The 23,924-nt window shown below is 59.7% G+C and overlaps 1 protein-coding gene across 4 annotated transcripts in view; it reads left to right on the forward strand.

Moving 5' to 3' along the window:
• The window catches only part of OTOF (otoferlin), an 82,372-nt gene that overhangs the window by 23,234 nt on the left and 35,214 nt on the right, over window positions 1–23,924 (forward strand). For 2 of the 4 annotated variants that reach the window (XM_089326698.1, XM_089326695.1), the window contains exons 3-6: window positions 6,989–7,077; window positions 10,501–10,600; window positions 11,645–11,826; window positions 17,964–18,008. In XM_089326698.1, coding sequence (XP_089182824.1) covers window positions 6,989–7,077; window positions 10,501–10,600; window positions 11,645–11,826; window positions 17,964–18,008 — 416 coding nt within the window. The remainder of the gene's footprint in view (window positions 1–6,988; window positions 7,078–10,500; window positions 10,601–11,644; window positions 11,827–17,963; window positions 18,009–23,924) is intronic. The other 2 variants (XM_089326699.1, XM_089326697.1) reach the window with 1 other exon arrangement.

A 23,924-nucleotide genomic window follows, 5' to 3' on the forward strand; every position in this document is an offset into this window, starting at 1 on the left:
CGGGCCCCGTGTGGACCAGATCACACATGATGAAGACAGGACACACAGGAGTGAGAATGAGGACCACAGGCTCTTGGGAAGTTGCGACCCAGGCTTCCTCTTCTCTGTCACTCTCTGGGATACGGCATCCCAGGCCGCAGGAGCCACGCCAGGGTCGGACCCAAGTCCATCGGACTCCAGAGCACATGGCCGCTTGCCAAGTGGACAAGATTCAGTGCTGCCCTCAAGGGCTCAGTCCACCCAGGAGGTGGAACCAGCACAGGCAAACACGCCCACCAGCCTCCTGAGCCCGGGCAGGGAGGCCTGGCCCCATCTGCCTGCTTGGGAAGCACAGGCTCCGAGGGGGCAGGAATGTACCTTTCCTGTTGCCCAGTGGCCCTGCTTAGAGACCATTGCCGTGTGAAAGCCTGGACCAAAGAATGGACGTTCACTGGACTGGCACCTGTCAGCCCAGGCCCGCGCCGAGCTGGAGCGTAGGGCTGGGGGTGTACAAGCCCTTGGCTCAGGGCTGCCGCCTTGAGAAGCAGGCAAGACACAGACACGATCACTTAAAGGGACCCTGGAGGTCACCAAGGCAATCCTCTGTTTCACCATGAAAGAAGCAGGAGTGGAAGGGTGGGGCGAGTTACCCAAGACCGCAGCTGGAGGACAAGCAGACCTCTGCGCTCCCGAGACGTCTTTTTCTACTACATCCCAAAGCTGTGTGGCACAACTCAGTCTCCCCCCAAAGTCCCAGGGGACTGTCCCTTTAAGGAGGCTCTCTGGCTGGGTAAGGATGGTGCCGGGCCCCATTGGGTGGTCCCACTGCGTGGGATCCAGGTGGTCTCCAAAGTGCACCAGGGACACCTGTGTGCAGAGTTCTGGACCTCTGGGGCCCTTAGGAGGCAGGACTCAGCACCTGGCCAGCACTAGCCCGGTCAGGACTGAGCCTAGAGCTGGTGAGCAGGCCCAGGACACAACACGCCCAGGGCTCCTGAGACTCCCCCTCTCCCCCCGGCCAGAGGTCCTCCTTCCCTTCCTCCACTTATAATGCCCCTGCCTTACTCCTGTCAATAGTCCTGTTGCAGGTCAGTGCAGGGTCCCCAAGACAGAGGGACACAGGGCTGTGCACAGATCCCTGGGCACCGTGGGATTGAATGGGGCTTGCTGGCCCGTGACACCTTGAGCTTACCAGTGCCAGGCACACTCCCGGGGTTTGGAGGCTGAGATTGTCAGGGGAGGGGGTCTTAGATGGTGTCCCAGGTTTCCTTGGTCCAGCTTCAAGGGTGATTTTCAGGGCACCCCCAGAAATTGAAGACTACACCCTCAGCTGTTGTGGCCATGGGAAGAGAATCATGCCAGTGCCACGTAGGCTGGAGAACATTCCTCTGGCCCAGAAGCCTCCTGCAGTCCTGCAGTGTCCACCATCAGGAAGCCAGGCCTTGTCCCAGCTCCTGGGACCAACAATAGCACAGCCACAATCATTACAACAAAGCACAGTGTTGACCAGACACTGACTCGGCATCAGGCTCTATGCTAAGTGCTTAGCCAGCCTCATAGCTACCCCAAGAAGTCCTGCTTACTGAGTGCCTCCCATGTGCCCGGCCCCAGGCTAGGTGCAGGGAGACCTCGGTGACTGGTCTCTGCTCTGCTCTGGGCTCTGCTCCTGCTCTGAACTGAGAGCCACAGTGAAGGCTGTCCTGGGAGTTCTTAAGACCAATGGGAAAGACAGGAAACAAGCGAGCTGGTGTTTGGGGAAGCAGGGACTGGAGCATGGAGGCCAGCTCTGCCCCGGATGAGTCTGACACCAAGGGGCACAGCTAGTGTGGCAGATGTCACGGTCATCCAGTGCTGTGTAACAACTATCCCAGAGCTCGTGATTGACACAACCACCACGTGCTTGTGAGCTGAGGCTTGGCTGGGCTTCGCTGGGCGGTTCTTCCGTCACCTGCGTCCGGCTGGAGCTCAGTGGGTGCTGGCTATTGTCCTGGGTGCTCTGGGTCTCCTCCTGCTGGCCTCACATCCCCTGGGGCCTCCCTGTCCCTGTGGCCTTTCTCAGCAGGGTAACCTGGACCTCTTTACACAGCAACCGGCTTCTAGGAGGGTGAAAATGGAAGCTTCTAGGTGTAGGAGCCACCCGGTGTCACTTCTGCCATGCTCTGTTGGTAGAAGCCGAGCAAAGGGCCATTGTAGACTCAACAGAGAGGAACAGACTCCACCTTGTGACGGGAAGAGGAGAAGTCACAGGGCAACAAGGACTATAGGGGGTAATGAGGCTCCCTGGGAGAGAAAGCGCTGGCTCTGGAGGCAGGCAGACTCCTCGATGACAGCACCAGATGCAGCTTTGTCAGAGTCCACCCTGCACCAGGGCCCAGGGAGACAACAGTGTCATCTCCATGCCACACAGGAGGGCACGGCAGTATTCAAGGTCACAGAGACGCTAAGTGTGGAGTCAGGACTTGAACCCTGGCAGTCTGGCTTCCAACCTCTACTACTAAACTCTCTTACCACTTGCATTGGGCAAGGCCTCTCTGAGCCTCAGTTTCCCCTTCTGTAAATTATATGATGTGTGCAAAGTGCACAGGCAGTGCCTGGCACACACCACGTCAATGTTCAGTGAATAAATGCTGTTTTGTTGCTGACAACTAGGAGGACGAGCCCAGCCTCGGGCCCCCTCAGAGACTGAGCCTCAGCGAATCTCCCTGGCTTCAGGAGAGGGTCCCCTGCAGTGGATAAGCCCCAGGCCCCAGCATCCAGAGGCCTGAATTCCAATCCTGCCTCTGTGTTTGCTTGGGCAGCCCTCACCCTCCACGTCCCTGCGTGTGGGAATTGCACGTCTTTGCCGCGTTGCTGTGAGCCTCGCGATCAAGTGCCAAGAGCTCTGAAAAGCACTGAACGCCACCCGGTTCTAACTTCCCAAGCCCTGTCCTGTACCCAAACAGCTCACCAGTGGAACAGCACCATACCGCAGCATGAGCCGGGGGCCCCACGGGGCTCCTCTGCCCCCAGATGCGCATCTGTGTGCGCACAGCACTCCAAGGGGAGGGGGGTCAGGGGGCAACAGCACGATGAAATCCGGATGAGAAGAGGCAGGAGGAGAGGCACGGGAACCGGAGGGGCCCAGGCAGAGGAAGTGACTGGGAAGTGATGGACGGACAGAGAGAAGGAGAGGAAGACCTGGGCGGACGTGTCGCTCACAGACATGCACGGAGTTCTCATGGGAAAAACCCATCAAAGAGAACCATGCCTGCAGTGTCGGGCCCCGTGGGAGCTCCTCTGGTTCTCCGGCTGCGCTGGGAGGCAGGTGTTTGTCTTAGCTCCTTTTCAGCTGCCATAATGAACCACTTGAGAGCAGGGACTGCAGGAAGAGGAGAGACCAACCCGGCTCACAATTCTGGAGGCTGGGGTCCCAGAGCCCGGGCCGGCATCTGGGTAAGGCCTTCTTGCTCTGTCCTAAGGTGGTGGCAGGTGTCACATGGCGGGACCAAGCCAGCTGCTGGCCGGGGTTTCTCTTCCTCATCAAGCCACTGACGCCATTATGTGAGCCCCAACCTCCTGACCCCAGCTAATTCCAGCTATCTCCCAAAGTCGCCACCTACAAGTGCCATTAACATACGACATTGAGCATTAGGTTCCCAACACATTGGACTCACAGCAATACTGTCCCCTCTCCCCATTCGCAGATGAGGAAGCTGAGGCACAAGAATCAAAGCTAGAGCAGAGCCAGGGCTGGAACTTGAATGCCTGATGCTAACTCGGCTTCTGCAACAGCACAGAGGCCTCCATCTGCATGTGCTACAAGCCGGGGTGTCGTCAGATCAAAGTGGAGTCACCACGGAGCTTTGGGCAGGGGCACCTTGCCTGTCGTGTGCCCTACGGTACCCGGAGCCCACCGATGCTTGCCCGATGCAGAAGGCGGCAGCAGTGGGAGACTGGGCTGGGGATGCTATAAAGACCACAGCAAGTGCACCAGACCCAGGGTGCTAGGAGAGGGAACCTGTACCTGCTTTGGGAAGTAGTGGAGTTGTCATTGAAAAAAAAAAATTTTAACAAAGGAGAGGTACAAACAAACACCCAAAGAGACTTCAGACCCAAAGCCACTTTACCAAAGCTCGTGCCTGTGCTGCCAAGGGGGCCAGAGGGCGGTCCCAGCCACAAGCCGTTCCTCCAGCCAAGGCTCCCCACTCCTGCCTGGACCCCAGATCCTGGGGTAGCCAGACTTGGGGTCTGGGCCTGGAGATTTTGAAGAGCTCCTGGAAGTGACTCTAGTGAGCAGGCAGGATCAGGAACTACCCAGAGACAGAGACAGAGGCAGAGGGCCCAGGGCTGTGAGGAGGAGCAGGACAGGCGAGAAGGCAAATAGAGGAATGAGGGGCGCGCTGTGGGTGGGGAGCGAGAGTGCATGAAACAGGGAGGAAGGCAGAGGCAAAGGGGCCTCTGGACTCAGGGTGGCAGCTTCCTTCCGCTCCGAAAGCCTCTGAGAAGGTCTCGGCCCTGCCGTCCAGGGTGACTGCCCCCGCCTGGGCCCTGCTCGGCGCCTGCGTTCTCCTGTCCCCTCCTAGTGGGGCTCCGAGCGTCGGGAGCCTTCGTCCACACTTGCTTTCCCCGGATCCTCGTGGGCACCCCCAACCCCTGCTCTCACTCAGTAAGTGAGCCCAGGACATCATAGCCCATGGAGCTGTGCCCAGCAACGAGCAAGCAGAGGCCCCTACGCTGGGCCTGTCCCCCTTCCCGCTAACGGCTCCCACGGCTGCCATTCATCGGCCCAGTGAAGCCGCTGCTCAACACCCCTCCCTTGGTCAGCCCATCTCCTGTTCCTCCCAACCCTCCTGCCAATGTCAAAGCCCACCCCCAGAGCTCAGGAGGATCACACGCCCCGCCCCTCGTGCCCCAGCTTTGCTGGCCCCTGCACCTCCCCTCTCAGTGCCTGGCTGGTGGCCCGGGCCTTCCTCAGCTGCTTCATTTCCCTGCAGCCCCATAAAAGCGACTTCATTAAGGAAACCACACTGGGCTCGGCCGCGCAGGAGCAGGAGCTGTGGAGTGAGGCTGGGGCCGCAGCTGGCTGCTGCCTCCCCTCCCGGCACCCCTTCCTCCAAACCCACCTCCGGCCCCTCCCTCCCTCCCCTGCTCTTCTGCCCCCATGAGCCCTAGTCAGGACCCTTTCCTTGGACCCGACCAGTCCGGAAGGGAGGTGACGCAAAAGCCCCTGTGTGCCCCCAGCCCCCAAGGCCCCCATCCAGAAGGAGGGGGCATAGCCTTGGAACAGCAGACTGGCGGGTGGGCTCTGCAAAGCCCCTCCCCCAGTGTCTGCTGGGCCCCTGAGGGAGCTCCATGGATCACGCTGCTCCTCCGCACCCTGCTTATGGGTATAAGGCGGACAAGACGCGCCCAGGTCCTTGGGCTGCTGTGGAGGCAGGTGCGCCCCGCCGCGAGCTCCATCAGCAGCAGCTGTGGTGGCGAGCCCGGCTGTCATTCACGCTGGTCTACTGAGCGGTAGAAACCTGGTGGGCTATAAAATGTGACTTCAGAGCGCAGAGTCCTACCTCCCACCTGCTCCATCAGACACACCCCTCCCCCATCCCTCAACGCAAGCCTAAGCAGCCGCTGAGCACTCTGCTCCTTCCATCAGGACAAGGCGGCTGCAGAAGGGTTCGCGGCTCCACCTGGCGCCCTCTTCCCACCTGCTCTTCTCCCTCGTCTCAGGCTGTGGCTCCAGGCATGGAGTCGGGCGGGAAGCCCACTCCCTCTCCAGCTGGGAGTAGGGGCACGTGCTCTGATTCTATATCCCTGCTGGGGACATGGCCTCTCTCCTTGTGGGGCAGCTTCTCTGGCAAGCTTCCACCTGCCCCAGGTGCCGCGAGCAGGGCTGCAAACCCTGACTTTCTATGGACACCGCGGGGGTGGGTTCCATGGAGACCTGCCTCGTGCATCCCAGCCCAGGAGGCCTGGCTCCATGTGGCCCCCAACTCCTGCCCCTGGAGTCCAGCCCTTCTCTGAGCCAGGAAAGCAGCCCTCAGACACGATGGCATCAGGTCGCTGGACCCCATTTGACCAACAGACCGCACAACACCAGACAGCGGCATAGCCCGCTCCTTGCGCTCTCCTCCCGAGAGGAGCAGAGCCCAGCCCCCCGCCCAGGCCAGTGCCGCTGGGAGCCTGCACCAAGCTGATCTTGCAGGCGCCCCATCTCCAGGAGCTGCTTCTCCAGGGAAGGACCCCAAAGCGCTGCACCGGGGACCTCATTCCCCCTACCTTTCGCTTCCCCAGTCTTCTTCTCTCTCAGGAAGGAGAAGGGCTGGGGGAGGGCTGGGGCAGCAGCTCTCTGTAGAGGATGGCACACTTGGCCCTTCCAGCCTCCTGTTGGGCCCTTGTTGCCACTTGGAGGGCATCGGCGGAAACCCCACTCAGGTTCCTGTCCGTCACAATTACTGACTTCAGGAAGACATCAAGAGAGCAGTGGGAAGGTGAACCTAGAAACAGGTGTGGGCCTGACCCTAACGACAGCGGGCACCTCACCCCTGTCCCTGGGGTTGCCTTGCCACCTAGGACCCCCTCCTCAGGGCACAGACTGATTCTGATGAGCAAGCTGGGAGCTCATGCCTCCATTCAGCACACGCCAAAATCCAGGCTCACAACCCACAATCCTTGCTGTTGCTCCCCAAAGCCCGAGCACCGCCCACTCAGAAGCCCACCCCAGGAGTCGGTAGGCAGGTGGAGAGCAGAGGCGGGAGCACTCGCCTGGGAGACAGGAGTCCTGGGTAGGCCCAGTTCTTCCACCATATGGCCCTGGGAAGTCCCCATGGCTCTCTGAGCACCATCTCTGCAAGAGAAGTGGGCCACATCAGCCACTCTACCAGGCTGGTGGTCAGAGGCCGGTGGGTGAGATGCCACATGCGCATGCTCTGACCCAGGGAGCCCCGGGCCCATCTGAGGGGCCAGCTGGCTGTTGGGGCCCACTCCCCGCCACTGCAGCCCCCACACAAGGCCACAGCTGCCCCTCTCTCCGCAGACGTTCCGGTGGCCAGTGGCGAGCGGCATTGACAGAAATGAGGTGCTGGAGATTCAGATTTTCAACTACAGCAAGGTCTTCAGTAACAAGTGAGTGTGGGAGGGGGTGAGAGGTGTGGAGCCTGCGTGGGGCTGTGGGCCTGCCCTGCTCCTGGGGCTGCTGGGTTTTGGATTTCAAAGGGGCCCCTGTATCCCTGGCCTGCCTTGGGTTGATATTCAGGAAGATCTTGGGCTGATCTTTGATCTCCATGCTGCTCCCTGAGATGTCCTCAGAGTCCCCCAGCCCACCCAGCCGGGGTCAGTCAAGAGCACTTCGCCTCCTCCTGGGTGGGAGCAGAAGGCAGAGAGGGAAGAAGAAGGGGAGATGGACGCATGCCTTCCCCCTGCTGGTGCTTAGGAGCCCCTAAGTGAAGCGTTAACTTCAGCACAGTCACATGGCAGTCAGTTCTCCAATTTCCCAAGGACTTGCGTTCGTGTAGATAGGAGGCACCCTGGTCAGGGACCAGCACACCCCCAGGTCCACTCAGCCCCGCCTGGAACAGGGGCCTCCTTCCTGGAACCTCGGGCTTTCCCATGGGGGCAGGGTGTTGGGCTCGCAGGCCCTTGCACGTCCAGTCCCGCCTGTCGGGGCCCCTGAGAGGCAATAGCCTGGTCCGGCCACCAACCTCCTGGCTTCTGAGGATCCCAGGGCCCCTGAATAATTCAGGAGCCAGGAGCGCAGCGGAGGCCTGGCTGGGCGCCCGGCACTTGACACCAGCTCCCAGGGGAGCTCGATGAATTATTGACAGCCTCTCTGTCCCGATCTGTCCATGGTCCACCTGCACCTGAGGCCTCCCTGCTGCAGGCCAATTACCTGGGAGTCCCAGCCCAGCCCTGCCAGCCCTGCTCCTCTGCGGGGTCCAGCTGGCCCCTTGTACAACAGGTGGCTTGGATGGGCCATGGGGTTAGCTCCCAGCTTCTTTGTCTCACAGCCTGGGGACGACAGAGCCCCAGCGAGAGCCCTTGCCCGGGGTCATGCAGCAGAGTCACGTCAGAGCTCCGGAGCCCAGGCCTGCAGCCCTCCTACAGGACAGGTGGCCGTATGCCTCCATTGCCAGAGAGACAGGCCAGCTGTCCAGCAGGCCTAGGAGCCCACCCTCCCTCAGTTGCCCCATACCTCCCAAGACCCCTGCTGAGGTGACTCCTTTAGCTGTGCAACACCTCCGGGCCACAGACAGGCCCTGGTTCCACCAGGCTGTGCAGAGCTCCGAGGGTGGCGGCAACCCCATCCGCCCCCAGAGTCCGCCCCCAGAAGGACAACACCAGGAAGGAAGGAGGGCCTGGCGTGGGGGTCGGCGGGGTTGTAGGAGCTGCCCCTGCAAGGTTCTCACCGGCAGCACCTGAGAAGCAGGTGGCTGGCATCTTAGTGAATGAGAGGATCGGGGACTGGTGGGACTCACACAGCTGCCAGTGGCTGGAGTCCCCCTCAAACCCACTGGGCCAGCCCACACGTGTCTGACTGTGATGAAAGCAGTGGAGAAGGGACCAACAGTGAGAACTCCGCCACCGCCACCAGGCAGCCTCAGGAGGGTCATCGTCCCGGAAGCAGTGCTGGCAGGCTCCCAAGTTCAAGGGTGGAGACTGGGGCAGGTTAAACCCAGAGGGCTCCCGAGGCTCCTCCAAGCACCTGCCGGGAATAGTTCTGCCCTGCCCCCTGGGGGTGCCTGGTCACACTGCAGCACCCCTGCTGCTCTGGGGCCCTCCCTTTGCTATTCTTGGGCATTCGGGGATGGGCAGGGATGGGCTGGAGCACCCAGCACTGAGCTGTGGAATCCAAACGCCCTGAGGAGCCACGGGCAGAGTGACGTTGAGCAGAGATACTCTGTGGTGCGTCCCAGCCTGCACTGCAACACTGCCTGGAAATGTGCTGGAGAGACACACGCCCAGGCCCCGTCCCCTCTCTGAAGCAGAGCCCTGGGGCCCGGCCGGCCTTGTGAACTGAGCTCCGCTGGCTCTGAGTTCAGTGACTTCGAATTAGAAGCTTGAAATTGGCTGTGGTGGAGGAAGCGACACCATGGAAATCACCAAAGCTACCAATTAGCCTCACCCTCCCCTCCCCTCTCCCAGCCTCTCCATTGCCAGCCCATCCCACGTGCGATTCCCTCCGAGTGGTTCTGTTCAAGGTGAAGTCTGAGGACCAAGGCTTTTCCTTTGTGCCTCTGTTGCTAGAAGGTCTGCACGACCCAGAGACCTGGAGCCCCATTTGCTCAAGACAAGATTGAGGTTCAGGCGGGCCGGCCCCCCGAGCCCGGCGCTTCTCCTCTCTGGCTCCTCCTGAGCTGGGAGAGGCCAGGGTTCCGTGGCAGGAGGAGGCTTCACTGGACTGGCTGGGAAAGCTCAGAAGCCCAGTGTTAGGTTCTAGAGTGGAGGCGTGGCATGCAGTTTCTCCCTCCCAGAGGCTGACACCCTGGAAGACAGAGCCCTGGGCCCCAGAGGGAAGCAGCCTGTACTGGTCCAATACAGCTGCTGCAGCCCCTTCCCCTTACCCCGATGGGGTCCCCCTCCCCAGGGCAAATGTGGCTAAGCCTGAACTCATCTGACACCTCACACCTCCTACCCCCAGACTGGGGGTCCCTGCCCCCTCTTCCTCCTCTGTGACTCCACGGCTCCACCCAGCCCTCCCCCTTAGAGGCTCCCCTCAGCCTTCCTCTCCCCAGGGGGAAGTGGGTGGCAAGTTTTAATCTACCCTGTATGGAAGCACTGTGGTAGTTTCCAGTTGCCTCCCAAGCACCAGCCTGCTAGCCACAGGGGGAAACGGGTTCAAGTCAACTCCATCAGCATTTATTGGGTACCCACTGTTGTTCATTAAATCAGCCAGCAGACATCTAGTTGGGGGGTGGGTGAAATCCAAGGCTGGAAATTGCCTGCTGCACCCCGCCCTTAAGAGGTTCATGGTGGTGCCAGCAATGCTGGACAGCCCTTGGGGTGCTGAGCACATGCAGAGACCCCAGGAAGACCCCAACAGAGTCGATCAGGCGGTCCCCACACAGCAACTCCATGAAGGAGTGGATCTGGGCTTATCCTATGAGAAAACTAGGGGAGCTGAGCCAAGTCACCCAGGAAGCAGGTTACTCGGCTGTGTCGTCTGGGCTCAATCCTGTCTCTCGCCCTCTGAGACTGTGGCCTTCAGCACAACACGGTGCTGTCTTTCCCAGCTCCACAACGGGGAACAGGGGGCTCATGGGCCCTTGCCTCCAGGAGCTGAGGGGTTGTAGGCAGGATGAATGAACAAGGCGTGTCGGGGATACACTCCCTGGTCGTGCCTAGGGAGTTGGGTGCTTAGGGGAGCTTCCCTGTGTCTGCAGGAGGCTCAGCCCTCCCCAGCAGCACCCACACTGGGCACCTGGAAGCGGCTTTGCAGGGCTCAGCTGAAGCCTGATGCCACATCCCCTCAACCCCTTGTTTGTAGCCTATGGTCGTGGCCCCAGGGAGCCACTGTCCCCCAGAGCTCTTCCGTCACCTCTGTATTTCCAGGCTAATCGGGACCTTCCGCATGGTTCTGCAGAAGGTGGTGGAGGAGAGCCACGTGGAGGTGACTGACACCCTGATGGATGACAACAATGCAATCATCCAGGTGGGGCACCTGGGCCGTCCCGGGGGGGGGGGTGGCCTGGGAGCCTGCATCACCTCCCTCACCCCCTCACCTCGGGTGGTCTCAGGAGCACTCCTCATGCTCGGCCAGAGAGGCAGGAGGAGGAGATGCAGGGTGAGACTGCAGGAGCTGCTCCGTGTGACAGCCGGGCTGGAGTCCCTGCAGTGTCCCGGGGTGAACCCCCCACCCTTCCTCCACCTGAGGACCCCTCCTGTCTCCATCGGTGGGTCCCTCTGTTTGGAGCCAGCTCAGTAATTACTAAAGAAGCACCTCTCGTTAGCCCGAGACCACCTGAGCCCTGCTGGCTGCCCCAGAGTGCAGTCTTCGTGCCGTGCTTCTGGCCTCTCTGAGCCAGGACATTATGGGCAGGCAGGGGCCTCAGTTTCCCTCTATTGGTCACAGCCCAGCCTTCAGCACGCACAGGGGGACACTAATGCTGCACAGCTTGTGGACCTGCACACGCATTCCCGCAAAGGCAACCCGAGGCCTGGGCCCAGGCTCTGCAGTTTGGCATCGTAGTCAGGAAATGGTCCAGAAGAAGTGTGCATTGTCCCCTTCCTTGGAGACATCCAAGCCTGGGCACAGGAGCAGGGTCACCCCCAGACCTGTCAAGAAGGGCAGCTGCATCTGGGAAGCCCCTGTCACCCTTGCGGGCAGAGGAAGGTTCTAGAAGGAGTCTTCCCTGAGCCCTGGTGGGAAATGAGCTGAAAGGAGGGACATGACCCAAGGAGACAGAGCAAGAGGCCAATCAGAATTCTCAGTTGCAACACCTGGGCCCAGATTTGCAGCTCCACTCTCCCAGAGGAAAAGCCTTGGGCAGCTCTGGGACCAAGTGCAGGTCCCAGAAGCTGAGTCTGCACTTGTCAGTCTTTCTGCGCCTCTGTCTTCTCATCAGCAAAATAGGCTGGTGGGGGTGGGTGGGACCTCGGCGGGCTAGGGGTGTGCGAACGCTGCGAGCCCATCACACAGCGGCCAATGGGGACAGGCACTGCCGCCCCAGCTGCTCGGCCCCGCCTCTCCCTGCAGACCAGCCTGTGCGTGGAGGTCCGGTATCAGGCCACAGACGGCACTGCGGGCCCCTGGGACGATGGGGACTTCCTGGGGGATGAGTCTCTTCAAGAGGAAGAGAAAGACAGCCAGGAGACAGACGGACTGCTGCCCGGCTCCCGCCCCAGCTGCCGGCCTCCAGGCGAGAAGAGCTTCCGGAGGTAACAGCCCAGGCTCCTGGGGCTGCCCGCTGGCCCTGGAGATGCAAGGAGTTTGCCTGAGGTCCCCCTGGGAGGCCCCTCGAGGCCTGGCAGGGCTGTCAGCGCAGAGCTGAGTTGTTGGAAAGATGCGGCATAGGTGGGGGTATTTCTGCAGCGGCCCCTACTAGGTCTTTCACCCAAAAGCTCCCCGGGGTGGCAGCAGGGGCTCAGATCAGGCTGGGAGGCCAGGCTCACCCCAACCCCGACAGATCTGGGAGGTTGAGCTGTGACATGAGAGAAAGGGTTGAGACCACCTGCCCTGCTCAGAGAATGCGAGAACAGGGCAGGGGGGCTCTGGCCTCTCTGGTCCAAGATCCAGCGCTGCCACCCTCAGCCCCGGGACCCAGGATTCCCGTCCTGCAGGTGTCCTGCTACCCGCAGATGGCAGGAGGCTGGGCCCAGGCCTGCTCGTTCCAGATGCTCAGTGTTCATTAAACAAGGAAGAGCAGTCGAGCCCAGAGAGACAGAACGCAGGCCGGGCCAGACCAGCGTTGTGCGTGGTTGCTCAGGGCCCCGGGGAGGTCAGAGTGCATCTCAAGATCCCCCAGGCTGACAGCATGCCCCTCTAGTCCCTCCCAAGGCAAGCTGACTCCGTTCCTGGCTGAAAAACCACAGGTCCTAAATTAGCACAACTGAACTGATGTATTCAGACGGATGCATTTTTCCACGTTCCCCAACCCTCACAGAAAATCTTGGCACAGCCCTGGCACCAGGTGGGCAGAGTAAGAGTAGCAAGGTCAAAGGAACCAGGCCTGTGACCAGCCCAGGCCGGCATGGAGTCTGACCCCACGGCCTCCAGGCTCTCTAACAGCAGGCCCAGGTCTGAGTGCTAGCTCCACCTCGGACCAGCCCAGGAGTCCTCTCTCCCCCTCTGGGGAACAGGGACCATGGCCATGTTGTTAGGGGAGCCAAGGGGACCACAGAGGGACAGGTGGGACCTGTGGAGTGGGATGCTGCCTGCAGGTGTGCTGGCGGGGGACCAAGGGTCAGGAATGGGGCTGGGAGCGGTACTAGGAGCAGAGACGTGACAGGGCACCAGGGGACACTGCCACAGCGGCCCCCATGTGCTATCCGCACTTCAGAAGGAGCCCAGCGGGGGCTGAGAGTGAGCCTGGAGCACTGGGCTCTAAGCGAGGACTTTCTGAGACCTGGACTACAAGTCTCATGAGGGCCCCCAGCTGCAGGGAAAGGAGCAGGGGCACCAAGTTCCCTGTCGCGTCCCGACTGTGTCACTACCAGCTAAGGGACCGCGGGCTGCCACCAACCACTCTGGGCCAGGAAGAGGCAGGGGTTCGGCAGCTCTGACATTGGCAGAGATCCTGGGGACACAGCTCTCCTGGGAGCCCCCGCAGCCCCAGAGCAGCCGTCTCTGGGGTGGCTGCAGCTCAGGCAATGCCTGGCTGGTTCCTCTCTCCGTCGGCAGGAGCAGGCAGGGTGTGGAGGGGGAGTTCTCCCTCTGCCCGCTGGCGCTGGGCTGTGGCCCAGACAAAGCAAGACGGGGCACTTAGATCTCCGGGACTCCAGAGAGAGGCCTGGGCCACGGGGCTGTGGAGCTGAAGGGTCCCCCATGCCCTAAGACTCTGTCCCCAGGTCCCCCCGACTTCCTTTCAGCATGGCCTGGCAGCCCCCTCACGCCCATCTTCACAGCATGGTCAGGGCAGCCGCAGGAAGCAGAGCAGGAGGACAGGACCGGCAGTGGGGTGATGGCGACAACTGCACCCAGGGGTCACTGCCCCTCACTGGAGGGCATGGGAGGGTGGGCACTGTTCCCCTGCTGCTACTGGGGCTCCCAGCCCAGGCCCCGAAGCCCCCAGGGTGGGTGTGTGTGGATGTGATCCTCGCATTCCCCCGCCCAGCTTAGCCGTGCAGCCTGCACGCCCTGGAGGACCTCCCACCTCAGCCTCCCCGCTATCCCTTAGGGCCTGCCCTGGGAGACGCCTGGTGGGGCCTGCCCAGTGTTTCCCACTCCGCTTCACCCCATAGGCTGGGGAGGGGTGGATGCCGGATTCCCATGGCAGCCACTGATCAGTAAGACACTGCTCCTTGCCAGCAACGCGGGCTGAAGGAGAAACAATAGGGACACCGCGTCCACGGAGCCCCCGATCTACAAAGGGACTGGCCTCCCCACCAGGAGATGGAGGGCACGGGGCACCCAGCAGGCACCAGGACCTGGGTGCTGGCTTGAGGTCAGGGGCTAGGCACAGATCCTCCCTCCTGCCCCTTCTGCAGGGCTCTCTGGCTGCCTCGCAGACCCCAGGCACTCAGGCGACCAGGTCAGACAGAAGCTCTGGGCTGCCAGGCCAAGTTCCCTGGTGCCCCCCAGCACCCCTGTTCACCTTGACCCACAGCTCCCAGGACCCACATGGGCAGCCAGAATTGAAGTCCAAGAGTCCATAAATTCTCTAGACCAGCCCCTCACCAGCACATGGCCAGTCTCTAGGGTTCTCTCAACCTGCCCCACCCCAATCTGGGCTCTGATTGTCTGGCCCCGCCCCCCAAGTCCCTCCCCACCTAGCCTGCTTCTCCCAGATTTCACTGGCTTCCCTCCTGTCCTCACTCTGGTGTCAGCAGGCTTCCTGAAGGGCTGCTGTGGACTTCAGGTCTCAGCTCCTGTGAGGGCCACAAGCAGGAAGAGGCCTCTATAGACCCCGCCTATTAAAGCCACTGCTCACCCCCAAGGCCCTAAGACTGTCCCCAGGTCCCCCATGCTCCTTAGGGAATGTGTGCACCACAGCTCTGCAGAGCAGCCTTGAGTCCTACCACTGTGCGCTAAGCCCCGCCCACACAGCGCCATCCCACCTGGGCCCTGCTCAACCCTAGATGGCTGGGCCCCTTCTCCAGCTCCCAGCCCCAAGCCCGAAGCCTCAGAATCCTGCCAGTTCTCTGCCAAACCCCCTAGAATGATCCAGGAGGCCGCGCAGTACAGGGGCACACACAGGGCTCAAATCCCAGCTCTGCTGTTGGGAACCCTGCCTTCCCGTCTGTAAGATGGGCCCACTGATGTGCACAGGAGTGCTGGGATTAAAGGAGGGGCCTGGCACACGGCAGGTGCTCAGCCGGTGTGCATTTACTTTCTCCTCCTCTTCACGGACCCTCCCCACAGTGACCCCAACCCCAAATTTTCCTTTTCAGGTTGTTAGCAAGTCCCTTCTCAGCTCTGGCTCCCCACCCTGTGCTAAGGACTCTGCAAATGCTGCCCACACAGGAGCGGGGTCTCCCTGACCCCCACCTCCCCGGGCCATCCCTGTGTCAGGGAAGCAAGGAAAGAACTGTAACCGCATGGGCACAAAACCGAGGCTCTGGGCATTTGCATATCAGCAGAGTTGCCCCAGTCTCTGGAGAGAAAGGAGACTCTGGTGCTGAACACACACATGTGTGCGTGCACACACACACACACTCACATGCAGTCTCTGCATGACACCAGAGATTCCAGCGTGCTGCTCCCACCCCTGGCCGGGAGGACCCAGAAGCCACATCTTAGGAAGAATAACAGATAAAGGAAGGAGCCCAGCCTTGACCCCGCAGCTGAACTCTGGAGCCTTGGGCCCTTCCCCCAGCTCCCTGGGCTCTGCACTCTCTCCCCTCCCATTCCCCCCTAGCCCGGACCTGGCCCTCCACCTCCTCCATGTCCAACCCCTGCCTCTGGGGTCCCTGGGAATGCAGGGCTCCCAGCTGGGCTGCTGTGTGCTGGATCTTACCTGGGTGGAAGCAGCAGGGGCCACGTGTCTTGTTCTCCCCATGAATCACTCTTCCACACCAGGGGAGAGACCCATGGAAGCCAAGTGCCGCTCCCCCCATGCCAGGGCCAGGGCAGCTGGGCACGTGTGCGTGTTGAGAGAGAGGGCGTGCTGAGGGGCAGTGCACCTGCCTCATCCCAGAGTGCGGCTCGATCCGTTCCCATGGCCCCCGAGGTAGAAAGTCCCTGCCCCCTGCCTCTGGCTCCAGAGGTGCAGCAGCTCCCAGGGCAGCCCTGAGGTGCCAGGGTCAGCGAGCCACACTGGTGACGGACGGCACTTGGTGAAGTGGTGCTCAGGAGACTCCTCTCCATCCCAACCTCCTCATTGAGGGGGGGCCTGCACAGCCCGGGCCCGAGCGCCCAGTGTAGCCTGGCACCATGAAGCACCAGGATCCCAGCAAGCCCATGAGTCCCATCGGGTGGATCGCCCTGCCTTGTGGAAGCTATCTGTTCACTTATTCATTTGTTTAACAGGCAGACAAAAACTGATGTAGAGCGAGCTCCCATCCATTGGTTCACTCCCCCAGATGACTGCATCAGGCAGGGCTGAGCCAGGCCAAAGACCTCAATCCAGGTCTCAACTGGCAAGCACCCAATTAAGCCATCACTGCTGCCTCACAGGGTCTGCATTAGCAGGAAGCCGGGGTCAGGAGCCAGAGCCGGGTATTGAACCTGGGAAGTGGACACTCCGACCCCCACCCCCACCCCCGCCCCATGGTTGCTTTCAAGTCCAGTGCCTTCACCGCTTGGCCATCCCAGGACTTTAATGATTGCCCTCAAAAGTGCACAGGGAGCTCTGAGGACGACAGCTGCAGGAAGAGGCTGAACTACCTACCTGCGGCTGAGAGACAGGGCTGGGCAGGGCAGACGCTGGCTGAGCCGGGCAGCGAGGGCAGAAACACAGCGTGGGCTCCAGGAGGGAATCCCTGGGAGCCCTGCAGCCTGAGCCTCTGAGCCTCGCGGGGGACGTGGGGTCCGAATGAGGTCCTCCCAGTGAGGTGGGCAGGTTCTGAGACAGGGCCCTGCAGGCAGCACTAACGTCAGAGGCAGGAGTCATAGTGGTTGCTGGAAAACTGCAGGCGGATTCTCTCTTGGTCGAGAGAGACAGTCCTGTGCCTTCCCCATTTCCACACTATGTGTGGGCCTGCATGTGTCCTCATCAGCGCCGGGACACTTGGAACATGTGAGGAGGAGGAGGGCAGACGTGGGGAAGACGGCCAGGTCTGTGCTGCGCCCTGGCCAGTGGTGGCCCCGAGAAGCCCCCTCGGCCCGAGCCCGAGTTTCAGAGCAAAGCTCACAGGGAAGGAGAGAAGACGCCAGTTGTCTTGTCCACCCTGGACCCCGGTTCTGCTATTGTCCACCCTGGACCCCGGTTCTGCTATTGTCCACCCTGGACCCCGGTTCTGCTATTGTCCACCCTGGACCCCGGTTCTGCTGTTTCAGGGATTTCCAGATGCTCCAGTGTCTCAGAATTCTGCAGAAAATATAAAATATCCCTCAAAACCTAAAGTGATAATTCAGAAAAAAAAAGCGGCCCTGCTAGGACTAGTGGGGGAAGGTAAAGCTCCCAGTGAGATCTGGGTTCCCCAGTGGCTCCCGGAAGCAAACCCCACGGAACCCTCGGTGGAGCCTAAGGGGGGCCTGTGACTGAGAGCAGTCGGTCCCCGGCAGGGCAGGGCAGGGCTGGGCAGGGCTGGGGACCCCCGTGCCCTTGCTCTGTATCAAACAGCTCTCTGCTGAGTGCTCACAGTTGGCCTGGGCAGCCAGAGACCAGGCTAACATTACCTGTTGAAATGTGCTCCATCCAGGCCTGAGGTCCCCAGTTGCCCAGGTTTGGAGTCCAGTCTACCCGGGCAAGCTCTGTGTCAGGCCACTGTGTGAGGAGAGGGAACACTCTCCTTGTTACTCACTGTATTGTTTTCGACCTCATGGCATCAGGGAAGTGTTCAGAGAACATTCTGAAAGGATTTTCTGGAAACCTTCCTGACGACAGATAGGACCTCCTTACTGCCTCCCCCAGCCCCACTTCACCCTCTCAGAGCAGGCTCTGCCTCTGTTTCCCCTCGGAGGGAACAGGGGAGGAGACGGGGAGAAGCAGGGGCCAGGCCTGCCAGCCATGTTCTGGAATCCCCAGAGCCCAGCCTGAGTGGGACGCAGGAAATCCCAGGATGCTCTGAGGTCCCTCTGGCAGGGACACTCTGGGACCCTGCCCAGCCGACTCAGGCTGGCCGTTGCCAGAGGCGGTGGGGAGAGGCGTGCGCGGGAGCAGGGGGTCATCGGGGCCAGGGGCTGAGGCCGCCGCGTCTCTGGGCCACACCTCTCTCACGCGTCCCCTTGTCTCCTCCTTTCTCCCCCTACTCAGCAAAGGCAGACAGAAGACCAAGGGAGGCAGAGATGGCGAGCACAAGTAGGTGTCCCAGGCCAAGGCAGAGCCAGGAGCGGGCTGTCCCAGAGGGCATGCAGGGGCATGCAGGCGAGGGAGGTCTTGGCTTCTGGCATGGGGCTGGGGCGGGGCCTGCTCATTCTTCTTTCCCCTCTGTGTCCCGTTCCTCCTCTGCTACCCTGTTCAGATCCCCACTCCTGTGGGCCAGGCCCTGGGCTTCCCTGAGAGGCAGAGGGTAGCAAAGGGTGGGGGAAGCCACGAGAAATCAGAGGATCCCTCATCCAACCGTCCAAGTCCAACCAGGGACAGGAGCTGGACATGCAGTGAGGACAAGCCCCGGGCACTGCGTGGCTGCAGGCTGTGGCCAGAGCATGAACACCCAGGAGGCTAAGGAGAGGCAGTCACTGGGGTGGCCCTTCCAATCCCCATGCCCCCAGGAAGTTCCCATGGGGAGGGAGAGATTGGGGCTGCCTGGAGAGGAAGGAGGAAGGGACTTCAGGTGGGAGGGGCTGGGAGGCTGAGGCTCCCCAATCCCCAGGACTCAAGCATCATGGGAGATTTCACATAGGCAGCAGGAGCCAGGGCTGCCCACATGGGTGGGGGCTTCCAGCCACCTCCCTCTGCCAGGTGACAAACTTGAGTCCCAGAGAGGGGCAGCAGCTAGCCCAGGATAAGAGACAGAGCTCAGACCGAAGCACAGGGCACCTGGGCTTCCCTCCCGGGGGTCTCAGGAGACCAGCAAGTTGCGAGCTCTCCACTGCATTCTGAATTTAATTCTCCATACACACCAACGAGAGCTGAAAAACCGGATGGGGAACCGAGCCCCAGAGACGCTGAGAGCTTGCTCCAGTCAAGCTAGCTCCTAGGAGGGTACCATGGCAACCGCGGGCATGTACGCACCGCGGTCTGAGCTCAGAGGCGTGAGCTCATTGTGGGCTTGCGTCAAGATGCCCGGGAACTTGGGCATCCCAGCTCCCGCTTGTTACCCACAGACAAGAGCGGTGTGTCCAGGCTTGGTGAGGCACCCAGAGTGCTGAGCCCCAGGATGAGTGGGAGGTGACGGGGGTGCTGAGCCGGGGGTCCCCTTAAGGGCTCAGGCTTTGCCATGGACATGCCTGCCATAGGCTTATACAAGGCCCTTCAGAAAGTCCCGGACAATGCAGGTTATAGAAGAACCACATACAAATTTCAAAAATTTCTGTGCTAAAATAAGCTTACCTCTCATTCCATTTTCTACAGACTTTTCAAACTACCCATGAGGCATAAGCAACCTGTTCTCCTCCAAGCTCTCTGTATGAGATCAGCCATGCTCTAAGCCCCAAGTCCGTCCTGGGCCAGACCCACAGACTCTCACACTGGCCTGTCCCTGTGACTGGCCACAGCTGGAGTCCGAGGTGCTTCACAGTGCCAGCACATAGTAGGCCCACAGTAGGTGCCAATCCCCTAGCCCTACCCCATCCTATTTTCTTGCCAACTCAGTTCACATATTTGATAAACTGTCATGTATTACTATTATTATTTCAATGTGTGGCATTTAGGGCTATTAAGAGAGTAGGAAAATGAGGATTTCTAAGAAGAGATTAAACAAACTGAAACCCTCTAGCCCAGAGGGTGGGAGAGGGTGGGAACAGTTTGCCATCTCTAAAAGGCTTTTGTGTGGCAAACCTGGTTCATTTCTGTCTCCACTGAGGGGACATAGCTGGAAATAGGCTTAAGAGGCCGTAGGGAAAGCTTAAGATTTGAGGCATAAAACGATGCATGAGATTCTAGGACAGGTTGATCTGGGGTGGTGGGAAATAGATTTCCATGATGCCGTTTGCTTGAGCCTTACAGAGAGTTGAGCTGCCAGGGAGAGCCGAGCAGCCAGCTTCCCTGGGTTTGGGACAAGGACATGTGGTCTCCGGAGCTCCCTGGTGTGACACAGGCACAGGTGCAAATGGACCAGTGTGGGGACAGAGTGGTTCTTGCATGAAGGATTAACCTGTCCTGTCCACTGTGAGAAGCCATCAGAGACAAACTGAAATACGGCACACTCTTATGTAAGACACCTGGCAAGGCTGCCGTTGTGAAATTACTTGGACTTGGGGCATGGAAGATTAAAGGAATCCACCAAAGGGCTCTTGAAGAACACGGCCCCAAGCTTTGAAAGGCTGGCTGTTTACATGATGCCAGGAAGGACTTCAGCCCAGTTCCCCAAGATCAGAGTTCGTTTGCCCCGATTCACTGAGCCCCGAGAGCAAGGCTAGACAGTTCCCGCAGATGCCCCGGACAGTGAGAGAGCACAGCCATTTGTGGCCACGCCCTTTTTAGTCCCAACTTCCGGAATGATACATGGACCCCAGTGAACGCAGCACTCAGGTCGGGCAAATATCCCCAAGAACTTATGTGTGCCGGGCCTCCCCTAGGACGCCGTGTGCCTCACACAGCCACAAAGCCCGGCGTCTAAATCTGAGCCAGGGACACGCACGCTCTGCAGAGCCAGAGCAATGAAGAGTTCCCAGCGAGAGCACTAATTTTAAAATACATTCCCCAGAGATGCCTCTAGGTCGCAGGTGCATCTCATTCCTACTGTGATGCATCTGGCCCTGGGAACTCAGACGCGGTTCTGAATCCTTGGAGGGCCCTGGACGCTGCCTCCCGGCTGCTGCGTCACAAGCCGTGACACAGCCGTGAATAAGCACCACGTGGTCGTCATTTTTCACCGCAGCGCTTGCTGGCTTGTTTTGTTTCTCGGCACATCCTATTGTTAGTATTTGTAAATCCCAGCTAGACCAAATGCAGAATTGCATTACTTTTTTTAAAAAAAAAGAATCACTTCAACAGAAACCTGACCAGCAAACTACATTTTTTAAAATCGAAGTCTTTAAGACGAGTGAGTAATCTTCAAAATTCTCTGCTGCAGTTAATTGTCGCTCCCCGTCTTCGTGGGGGAACGACACAGGACCCTGCGCTGTTCTTTCGTCTGCTCGGCCCTCCCCGGCTCTGCGCGGCTTGGCTTCGCGCGCACACTCCGCGGTCTCCGCGCTAGCCCCGCGTTCCCTATGTACTTGAGCCCCGCACGCTCTGTCTGCGCGCAGCAGCCTCCGCGAGTCACACAGCGTAGCTTACGTGTCCGCCACTAGCATTCAATCTAAGTTCCCCGGGCTAACCTGGTGAATTCAACCCAGCTTACGTCTCCGCCCCACGATTTGGCTTCCCGTCCTTTGCTCCCCGGGCTAATCAGACGGATCCCAACCAGGCTTACGTTTCCGCTTCTGGTTTTAACTTTTCGCCCCCTATTCCCGGGCTAACTTGAGAATCCCAAAGTGGCTTTCGTTTCCGCCTCGGCCTGCCCCCCGCGGCTTCAGTTTCCCTAACATTTTTCTCTACCCGGTATGTTTCCCCAAGCTTTCCTCCAACAATATTCCTCCCTCATTTCTCCTGGCCTCTCCCCACAGTCCGCATCCGAGTCAGTCTGTTCTAGCTTTCACTTTCGCTTTCGACCTTAGAGATTTCTCCCAGCTTCCCCCCGTAGTCCGTATCCGAGTCTATGCCTAGGCTTTCAATAGCTCCTTCCGGCACCTTTATCGTCCGGCTTTTCCCTAGGCTGTTTGCTAGTCTCTCTCTCCGGTAATTTCCCACTTCTTCCCGTTTCTTCCCTCCTGAGTTTCATATCCGTCCTAAGTTTCCTATCCGAGTCACGGCACCATTATGTCGCTCCCCGTCTTCGTGGGGGAACGACACAGGACCCTGCGCTGTTCTTTCGTCTGCTCGGCCCTCCCCGGGTTTGCTGCTGGTTCTTCCCGGGTTGGCTACTATCCCTTCCACCTCCGTGGAAGGGCAGTTCCCCCTGGCCGCATTCCCCACTTCCGCAGGGGAGCGGCACACCGCCGGCCGGCTTTCTCGGGGGCTGCACGGGTTCCCTTAGATGTTCCCCATAGATGTTCCCGGTGCGTGCCGTCTCTCTCCTCCTTTATAGTCCTCCACCGCCAATCCCAACTCGGCTGCCCACACGCCAAGTACGCTGCTCTCCAATCAGGAGCAAGTCCTACAGTTTATTAGTTGAACTGGAGGCAGCTGTGCGGAAGCTGTTTACTTCTCTCCCAACGCCATGTTGTGGGAGAGCAGATGCATAGAATAAGTCTTAATTTCAGTAACTTAGTCTAGTCCGGATTGCTCCCCACAGTTAATATTTATTTCAAAAATCTCCTTGACCCTCGGTCAAGAGCAGCAGGCAAACTCCTTGCTGGGGTCTGTACAGCAATGAGGCAGGCGGGGCTTTTTCTTTTCTTTTCTTTCTTTCTTTCTTCTTTTTCTTATTCTTTTTTTTTTTTGATAAAGATTTATTTATTTGAAAGGCAAAGTTACACAGAGAGGGAGAAAAAGAGAGAGAGAGAGGGAGAGAGATCTCTTCCATCCACTGGTTCACTCCCCAGATGATTGCCACAGCTGGGACTGGGGAGCCAGGAACTCCATCCAGGTCTCCCACATGGGTGCAAGCACTTGGGCCATCTGCTGCTGCCTCCCAGGCGCATTAGCAGGGAGCTGTATTGGAAGTGGGACAGCCAGGATTCACATATGGGATGCGGGCATCACAGGCGGTGGTTCAACCCGCTGCACCACAATGCTGGCCCCAGAAAGTCGTTTTTTCTGTGGTGACCCTTGGATGCACCATTGATCAGAAAATCACAAAGGGCTGTGGCAGCGAGGACCTCGTGTTCTGCTGCCTACAGCTCAGGTGAACTAATGAGCAAGCAGAGGAGAAGCCCTCAGAGGCACTGAGCCCCAGCTCCAGGTCTTGAAGTCCCGCCCCCTGCTACATGTTTCTGCATTTCCCATGCACCATTCTTCTTTTTTTTTTTTTTTGACAGGCAGAGTGGACAGTGAGAGAGAGAGACAGAGAGAAAGGTCTTCCTTTGCCGTTGGTTCACCCTCCAATGGCCGCCACGGCTGGTGCACTGCGGCCGGTGCACCGCGCTGATCCATTGGCAGGAGCCAGGTGCTTCTCCTGGTCTCCCATGGGGTGCAGGGCCCAAGCACTTGGGCCATCCTCCACTGCACTCCCTGGCCACAGCAGAGAGCTGGCCTGGAAGAGAGGCAACCGGGACAGAATCCGGCACCCCGACCGGGACTAGAACCCGGTGTGCCGGCACCGCAAGGCGGAGGATTAGCCTAGTGAGCCGCAGCGCCAGCCTCCATGCACCATTCTAAGACAGGCCCAGGCACGCAGGAGCAACACCAGGGGGCCTGTCCACTTGGAATGGTGGAAACGACGCATAGTGGGCAGGGAGGTGTCACCTTTGAGTTGCTTCTGGTTGTGGCAGAGATAGATGGAGAAGGATAGTTTTACAAAGGCTCCACGTTTACATCCAAATATGTTGTTTGAAGGAAGACAGTGACTTTCAAGTTCAAGGGCTAGAAGTGCCTGTGGCACTCCCCAGATGGCTCTGTGGGACCAGGGTCAGAATGCCACGGTGTCCTGGTGCCCTGCTCTCCCTCTGGGTGAGCTCTCCCTCTCCAGTGGCAGGGCCAGATCCTGTCCCAGGACACTGGGCAGCGACTGGCTCCTCCAGACAGAGCCTACTTCCCCTGGCCCCGCCAGCTGGGAGTACTTCCTTCAGGAGCCAGCAGGAGAAGGTGAGGGCTCTGTGGCTGGAGCCGGCTGCAAAGGCGATGGCATGCTCTAGGTCACACACGGAGTGCAGCTAGGGACTCTCAGAAAGGCCCAGCTGATCATCAAACACTGAGCCCTCCAGGAGCCTGCTGGATCACTCAGGAGGGAGCAGCGGAGTGACGAGGCTGGGCAAAAAAAGACCCAAACTCCGAGAAAGGCAGGACCCTACAAGGAGAAACAGAGGAGCAGAGCAAGGCCCACCCCAGCCACACCTCCTGAGGCAGGGGTCAGAGCACAGAGGCCCCCAGGCAGGGAGAAATCGCAAAGGATACTTCTCATAAACCCGC

The sequence above is a fragment of the Oryctolagus cuniculus genome, chromosome 2, assembly GCF_051225735.1.
Source record: "Oryctolagus cuniculus isolate XC-2025 breed Fujian yellow rabbit chromosome 2, ASM5122573v1, whole genome shotgun sequence".
NCBI classification, from domain to species: domain Eukaryota; kingdom Metazoa; phylum Chordata; class Mammalia; order Lagomorpha; family Leporidae; genus Oryctolagus; species Oryctolagus cuniculus.